Genomic DNA, 9,039 nt, shown 5'->3' on the forward strand with positions numbered 1-9,039 from the left:
AATAATAATAATAATAATAATAATAATAATAATAATAATAATAAATGGAGAAGATACTATAGGGCCTTCGCACTCTCAGAAAGAGGAAGGGGAGCAAAAGGGAAAATTTTCAAATAAAGTGGGAACAGGTTGATGGACTGTGTAAAACTTGTGGGAAAGTATCCCCCAAAACCCCAATTGCCACCCTGTGCTACCTCATTTTTAAGAATATTGCCAGGTAATGACCCTTCTTTAAGATAGGCCCTAAAAAATGTCCTTAATTGTCAGGTTTTCTGCTTATCGCTGCATTTTTAATAGCAACATTCAACAACAGTGTCCATTTTTCCTTAGTGGCAACAACAAACACCAAAGGTTAACTAAGACTGTTTATTGTTTACACTGAGTAAAGACAGTTCAAATTCTCAAATGCAAGTACCGATTTTACTTTAGTAATAAATTAAATTTTCTTCTTTTTGTTGTGGTATTTTTTCAGTGTTTGATGTCTAATATATTGGTGCACATTTCTCAATGTCTACACTACAGTCACATGAGAAATGGAATTACACCTTTTATTATTTATTTATTATGTCTAAGTTTTTATGTAACAAGACATAAAAGAAATCTGGTCCTGAGCAGGTTCTAAAATAATTTAAATATAATCTCATATGAACAACAACATATTTATTTATCGAAAACTAAGCCTACTTTTAGCCCCAGTAACTTGAAGTCATCGTTTTCTGTATGACTTTATCAGTCTTTCATATCATTGTGGTGGAATTTCGTCCCACTGTTCTTTTACAACAGCTAATTGTAAAGAACAGCGGGCATTCATTGAGACTGGTATGCATTGTCTAAAGTCCAACACATTTCAGTCAGATTAAGGTGATTCCAACTCTTGGATTTTTTTGTAGATTTGCTAATGTGTTTGGGATCATTGTCCTGTTATGTGACTCGTTTTCAGCCAAGCCCTAGGGGTTGGACAGATGGCCTCACATTTGACTCTAGAATACTTTGGTATACAGAGAAATTCACAGTTGGCTCAAGGACTGCAGGATACCCAGCTTCTGTGGCTGTAAAATAATCCCAAATCATCATCCTTTCACCACACATAAAGTGTTTGTTAATGTTGTGTTTGGTTTTTACCAAACACTTCATATCCGGCTAACACATAACAATGCTCTGGACCAGTACACTTCCAAAATGTCTCTTTTTCCAGAGGTGGCCACACATGCTGATGATCAATCAATCAACGAATTTTCATTAGTACTTGCTCTCTTAATTCCTATAAAAGCATTGCTTTAGAGGAGCATATACATTGCCTCTGCATTTTTGCTTAAGTTCTGTTAAATTAAAAAAAAAACTTTTTAATATGTCAAGCATTGTTCTTCATCTGTGGTTTGATTTACATAACTGTAAGACCTGCTGAGCACAAGATGATTTGGAATTTGAAGGTTTACTTCATCGATTCATTATTAACTGTTTATCTAATTAGGCTATTAAGCAGTCAGTGGGAGTGTCTAACCAGTGCTGGCCAGATGCTGCTCTGATTGCCTCCGCAGAGGAAGATGAAGAACCAGAGTGTTGTCATTACGAAGCAGAAGATAGACACAAACATCACCCAGCCCAGAGGGTTAGCCGGATCAACTTTAGCCGATGCCACCAGGATCCACACCAAACCACCAATCACCTGCAGGGTTACACAGAGGAGGAGAAAAGAGACAATGATTGATGATATTGCAATTCAGTGGCTTGGTTTCCACAGAGAGGGAATTCTACACACCCACTTTGTAAAGTTTTTTATTAGAAATTTATAGTGTTGAGTGTAAGCTTTAAGCTATTTTCCAGCCCTCTGAAAGGTTGCTCAGAGCTTCATGTAAATTGGTACACTGCCCTTTAAACTAAGGCTTGGTCACACAAACACACACATAATGGCCATGTTGTCACTCTTGGGTGTATTGCCTCAGCCTTTATATCTCCTCCTTTGGCAAACATTATGCTTGAAAGAGTCTTTGGTATTTAGATGGAGCATGAACCTTCCACCATTTGTTCCTTGATAAGAGGCACACTAAAATGCTTTACCATAGGTCACAGATAGTGTGCGCAGGAAAAACATTTTTATTCATTGTCATTCCTTATTTTTAAACAAGCAACAGAAATTTTTGACTGTTTCATGTTAGGCCATCTTCACAGAGAGACGCCAATGTAGGAAAGCTCAGGTGTAAATAATAACATTTCTACATTTTATTTAGCACATTCAGTTTCGAGGTCCTAAAGGCTTTCTGAGACACACTCTAAGACTAAACTTGTGCTTTCACACTAAAACAAGTGAACATGTCTGCTATGAAAAAGATCTGTTTTTATCCTGTCTTTATATTAAAGGCTTCATCCAGACACTCTTCAAGCCAATCAGCTTCGAACCTTCAAGTATCAGGTGCGCAGGAGCTGAGCAAGAGGAAACAGCAGCTGAGGCTCATTCAGTCGAAACTGGCATCTTGGTGTTCCAGTGAGGACATTTTACACAAGCGCCAAAAACAAAAAAGCCCTTCTGCTTCTCAACAGCTCAGTAGTATATCATATCTTCTGGGAGATAAAACAAAAGCCTTTTTCAGTTTTATACTTTTTCTCAGATGAGTATTTTGGGAGGATATCTGTAATAATTTTTATTATTTTATTAATAGTATATACCCAAGAGAACTTTAGTCAATTTATTTTAGGTGAAGATCTAAAATGAACATTCTCCATCACTTATTTAATCTTCTGATTTTTCAGTTGCTACTTAAGGAACCTGAAACAGGTCTGTTTGTATTCAGAACTGCTCGAGTCTCCTCAATCAATTTGTCTAGCAATCATTTTTATAAATTTAGCTGGACTCAAGTCTAGTTAGGTTAGTTCGGTATAACGTAATAAAAATAATAAGAACTAAAATAATAATCCTTCCCATAAAAAACAACAAAATCATGTTTAGTCAGCTGTGCAAACACAGAGAGCTCAAATTATGGACAGCCTATTCCTAATCTATGTATTTTTTTTAGTCAGTGCCCATGAAGAACATGCAATGTCCTGGATTAAACACTGTGACAGACAAACATTGCTCTACTCTGCTCATTCATCTCAAATGGTATATTTAAAGTGAGACATGTCTCCTCCAAGTAAAATAAATAAAAATAACTGCATTTACTTCCATTTATGTAGTGCTTTTCTGGTCTTGGTGGCCACTTGAGGTATGTTAGAATGCTTCTTAGCTGTCATTGTCAATTGTTGTTTAAACAATCCACATCACAAAAAAGAGTAAAAAGATGAATAAAGAATACACAACATTCATGATATCATTTTTTAAATGCAAAGAAGTTTTGGTTTATTCACTACTTGTGAATCTTATTTGTACAATGTCAGAATATTTTTTTAATTGTCAAATTGTGAAGTAACAACTGCCTGTTTTTTTCTTTAAACCTTTAATAGGCGAAACTCTGGCGAAATTTCTGACAGTGAATCATGAAGGAAATGGAGAACAGAGTAGCAAACAACAGGTGCTTCTACATACAAAAATTGTTTTAATATATGGACAAATATTACACAAGCCTTATCGCAACTTATCTCATCTAAAACCACACAGGTGAAACATATCCATTTTACATCCATTCCAGGTAAAAGGGAACGCACCATGAATATACAAATTTATACAAAAATATATGCAAAAAAAAAGGTGGGTGGGGCTTCTGTACTCGCAGTCAAAGCTTGACTGTTTACTCTGACTGAAAACAACAGGAAAAATGTTTATAATGGAGCATTTAAGTCAGTGTGAAGATTTAATCTGTGACTCAATATTTTTATCAACCTTTTTCCATCTTTAATGTGATAAAATTGCTTGTTCGCACAGAGGTAGGTTTGGATAGATTTAATTCCTTAATAAATGAAATCATTATTTTAAAACTTTGACCAATATTAAAATTTGTTTGATGATCTGAAGCCTTTAAGTGTGAAAAATGCTTTTTTCACACAACAGTATGCACACCTGAATGGGTGGCTGGCTAAACCTAAATTAGGTATACTAGTATTTTTTAGCATCTATATCTGTTGTGGCAAATTTGTTGCCGTGACTGAATCACAGCTGAAATCCACTGTTGTCAGTCTAGACTGAATATAACTGCTGTTTCTATGCCAACAGGGGGTGGTGAAAGCGTTTGAGTGGAGTATACCTTTAAATCAGCTGGACGTGGATCCTACAGCGATGTGGTCTGAGTTTATGGTCTTGGTGATTATTTGAAATAACCAAGCTTCAACCTGAAAACTAGTGTTGAATATGTTTGTGTGTGATGGTAAGTTAGCTTTGAGGCACAATTCATTTGAATTTCAGTAGTGGGACCACACCTCACACACTCCCCTTCCACTCATATATCGTGAAATGTCCTCCTGCCCTACTTGCAGTTTGTTCTTATTTCTGTGCCCCACCCTCCCAGCTCTCGTCTTATTTCTCACGTAGATACCAAGAGTGCTTTCTGCCCAGAGGGCCCTGAGGCCCTCACCAAGTCGACAACTTTGCTGACTCTGTCCACCATTTTCTGTCAATAAACACTGTCTAGTGAAGCCTGATCCCTGCTAGTGAATTGTAGGTTTAAGGACAGTTTCAATTAAAAAATGTTAAAAACATCAAGCATCTTAACTGTTGAGGAGATTTTCAATTCATTCCTTCACTTTATTGCCATTGCTTGCCTTGTGCAGGTGTTTTTGTTCTCTAGCGTTTCCTTTTTTTTCCCTCACAGTCCTTCACAGTACACAGTAATTCCAGGAAAATGACTTGGTTGCCAAAAACTAAGCCAAACTCACCCGCATTTGCCTTTTTTATCCGTTATCAGTTAAATTTACACTGACAACAAGAGTAGGTAAACTTTATCAGTAGATTTCCATTCTTGTGCAGCAGCAAATAATTCTGGCACAACAATGCAGGAGCTCCAGCAACACTTAAAAGGAAATAGGAACAACTTTATTAACTGACCAATGCGTTTTGGCTTGTGGCCTTCATCAGGCTGGTGCAGCATAATGTTTCATGAAAAGTGAAAGCCATCCAGTGATCCATGAGGGTTCATGACTACTTTGATATATACTTTACTGCGCTTAAATCTAAGGGTTACTGGTGCCTTTCCACGTGTTGTGCAAATTTAATCTGTGTGTTGCATGCATCAAAAGAAAACGTAAAGATAAAGCTTGGGTTTGGTATTTACAGCTTTAGTGCCATTTTAATGAGGGGCATGCATGCCAAAAAAGGTGACAACTTGTTTGCTTTAATTCTAAAATGTCACAGAATACAAGTTTTTTTCTTTGTGGTTTGAGCAATACAGAGAATGTTTTAGATAACAAAATGTCTCTATATGACATTATAAACAAATAAGAAGTACTAATACCTATCCCCGCACTCTCACATTTAAAGTAATAGCTGTTATGCAGGTTTAAAGATATTGCACAAACTTTTTTCAGGATAAGTTTATGAAATATATATTTTTAAAAGTCAGTCCTTCTTCATTAACAGCTCAAAGTTAATACTTTTTTCATCCTATTATTTTCTGGATTGAAAAACTAAACAAAGCCTAATAATCTTCACTTTTCACTTTTCGATATAATACAGTTCAGTCCATCACCACCTGTTACATCCATGATTGTGAGCATAGAGGAAAATCGTGGTGAAAGTGAAAGTGAGGATGCCAGTGACAACATAAGTATTGTGCAAATTGCACAAATATTTTTTTTATTCATTTTGAGGATATAAAAGTAGAACTAATGGCTGATTAGTGCAGATACTGCATCACAGATGTTTTCTGACAAATAAAATGTGTGTTTTTTTTTATATTTAGCGTTTTCCTGTTGCTATGGAAACAAATTATTTTCACCAAAAAGGCTGCTTTTTATTAACTCCAATTATCAAACAGTGGTTCCAGCTGACCAGCAAAACAAGACGAGAAAAATCTTATCAGAATGGAGACCTGCTCCAACAGAGAAATGAGAAGAAGAAGATGCTACTTTAAATAATGTTGGCCTGGTTGAATAAGGAATGAAATAAGGAAAATGTGTTAAACAAACATATGAAAGAGAATAAAAGGCTGTGCAAAAATAAGACATGTCTGAACCACAAAAGAGGGTAAAACTCAACATGGAAAAGTAACACATCCCTTCTAACAACACAAAATACAAAACAAGAAACTCACAAACTCGGGGATGAAGAATATGTCAGGAAAGCTGGTGAAGATCCTTCCGCCTGATGGCAGAGCATCACCTGAGGTGGTGGAAGCCATAGTCCAAAACAGTGTGCAAACACGTATGGGGTGTGTTAGAGAATGAGATGTGTAACCTGTTTCAAGGTGCCTTTAAAAACTGTCTTTCTGTCTCGTTTTCCCTCCTGCACCTCCCTCTATTCGTCCTCTACTCCACCTCCCCATCCATTCCTACTGTTCAAACTACCAGTTTGACAGGTGGGTTTCTTTTTGTTTGTGCAACAGGATGATGTATCATGACCCTCTTTGCATGTATGTGGTTCTCCGTACAGTTTTTATGTGTGAGCCTCCATTTCTGTGGTATTTGTTGATGGTTCTCTATAAATAATATCAAGCTGTTTACATGCACACAAAAAGGAATAGTGAAGCAACTCTAAGCACTGTTAATTCTGGATATAAAAGGAGTTTCAGCTGAATGTTAGAGTAATGCCGGCTTTACTCCAGCTCTCACTGAAATATGATCACTTCATTTAAAAAGAAAAAACACACACACAGTGGAAGCCAAATGCAAATGCTGAGGCTTCCCAAGCCAGTTGGTGACATGGTTGCTGCTTCCATCTATAATCACTTTATACTTCTAATAAAAATTTTAACTGTTGTAGGTAATATTAAAATAAACTCTTATCCAGCTAGTCGTCATCTGATCAGCCTCAAACCATCAAATGGGTTCCAAAATTTATTCTGCAGTGTCACAACAACACCAAACATACAAACAAGAGAATTCACTGCTGAAGAAGAAAAAGCTGTTCTGACCGCCACACAGTATAGGTGGAGGTCAAAATCTTGCAGCCAGACTGGGATTACAGAATATACATAAGCATGGTGGCAGTAGCATAGTATATGGGCATGATGCTTGGAAGCTCATTGTCAAGTACATTAAACATGAAAGTCAATTTGCATGTGATTTGAGAATTTTTTTAAGGCTCTGATACCATTTTATATGACTGACCTGTTAATCATATAGTCACTGACATCTGAGTTAATGTTTGCTTCTGTATCTATGAAGCGCCTTGAGGCGACTTATGTTGTGATTTGGCGCTATATAAATAAAATTGAATTGAATTGAATTGAATTGACTTTATGTCTTAATGTGTTTGTGTAAGATCTGACTGAAGTGCATTCCTCTTAAACTAGTGTCTTTTATTAGCTGTCTGCTGAAACTGCAGAAGTTTAGGTCTAAAAGACTGGGCGAGGGATGCATAGACTGAAGTTTGGTTTGGTTTGTTAACATAAAGTGCACATGAGTCTGAACAGGAAAAAGTAGAGACTTAAAGGATCAAACGCGCAGATAGATAAAGAGGTCTGAAACGAAACAAGAGAACAAGCGTGAGAATAACCAGCGAGAAACAGGGAAGTTGGGAGTGGCAGGAGTTAAATTGATCAATTGTTACGTAATATGTTTCCACTTGGCAACATTTCAGCACTTTGGAGTACAGCACTTTTGTTCCTCTTCCTCTATTTCTTTTTTCCTTCTAAAACAAAGTAATAGTTGCTGTAGGTTAAGCCTTATAGGTTCTAGCAGGTGAATTTCATCACCTTTAACTCTTTAAAGTCACTAAACTTATATGAATCCTTTCAACTAAATCAAGTGACAACCCCAAACTGTGAAGTTACAATATATTGAGAACAAATAGGTCTCTTTGTGCTTTCATTTCCAAGTCAAACTGTCAAGCACAGTGTGACGGTTTCCAGGATGAGGGATTAAAACCCTTTACCATATGCAAAACATCTTGTGTGAGACAAGCTCAAGACCCTTCCACCTTTTTTAATCATTGTCTGTAGTCACCAAACCTGTTTTGTTACCACAAAATAAATAACATAAACAGCATATGAATTTAAATTATTACTGCTACACATGCATCACATGGGTGATCCATGAATTTTACTTCCTATCATAGATACATTGATTAACGGTGAATAATCGTTTTGAGTTGTAAAATCTGAAGCCTAAATATATCTGAAGAATTTTAAAAGAATTCTTATACACTGTGTTAGTGATAATTCAGATCAGGGTTGCAGGTGGGCTGGAGCCTAAGCCAGCTACCATAGAGCAAGAGGCAGGGTATACGCTGAACAGATCAGTCTGCCGCAGGGGTAAGCAACAGACAACCATTCACATATACATTCTCACCTATGGACTATTTAGAATGACAAATTAAGATAACCTGACTAACAGCATGTCATTCGACTGTTGCAGGAAGTTGGCAAGAACCCACACAAGCACAGGGAGAACATGCAAATGCAAAAAGCCCCCGGCCAGATGTTGGATTCAAACCTAGGACCTTCTTGCTATGAGGTAACAGTGCTGCCTCTTCAGTGCATTCCATTACTGGTAATATGAGTTGTGAAACAAGTCTCTGCCTAAGATTATGTGTAAAAAAAAAAATGTGTGGAGCATTAAAAAAAATTGGCATTTTTAAAAAATATAATCAATATGTGATTTAAAGGTGAGTTCAAATCAATCCACACATGAAGTACATGCAAATTTCAAATTTCTGATCTTCCCAGCTGTCATTACATATTAGAGGCAAATGATAACTTAAGATTGACATTCTACTTCGCATTTTAATATTTGGATATATTAAGCAAATCAAAAGCGTTTTTTATATGAAGAAACACTGGTCCTCATACCTATACATTTGAAGTTAGCAACATGCAAGAAAAGGCCATCAGCATTAATCTCGTTAAAATGACGTTAATGCCATAAAATCTCCGTTAGTGAGTTAGCATGGATTGCCCCAATAAGTTTGATGTGTCACATGGCCCTCTTCCTATTGAAAAAAACCAAAGTTGTATC

At 36.5% G+C, this 9,039-nt stretch overlaps 1 protein-coding gene across 1 annotated transcript in view; it reads right to left on the bottom strand.

Annotated features, from left to right (window-relative positions):
• The window catches only part of LOC102311543 (myelin and lymphocyte protein), a 7,691-nt gene extending 1,333 nt beyond the window's left edge, over positions 1 to 6,358 (bottom strand). Inside the window, exons 1-2 of the mRNA XM_005941290.2 lie at positions 6,177 to 6,358; positions 1,502 to 1,666 (exon numbers count right to left, since the gene is read on the bottom strand). Of these exons, the coding sequence (XP_005941352.1) occupies positions 1,502 to 1,666; positions 6,177 to 6,263 (252 nt within the window). The 5' untranslated portion in view covers positions 6,264 to 6,358. The remainder of the gene's footprint in view (positions 1 to 1,501; positions 1,667 to 6,176) is intronic.
• Positions 6,359 to 9,039: the final 2,681 nt, after the last annotated feature.

The sequence above is a fragment of the Haplochromis burtoni genome, unplaced genomic scaffold (genome assembly GCF_018398535.1).
Source record: "Haplochromis burtoni strain Fernald_Lab_line unplaced genomic scaffold, NCSU_Asbu1 Contig_46, whole genome shotgun sequence".
NCBI classification, from domain to species: Eukaryota; Metazoa; Chordata; class Actinopteri; order Cichliformes; family Cichlidae; genus Haplochromis; species Haplochromis burtoni.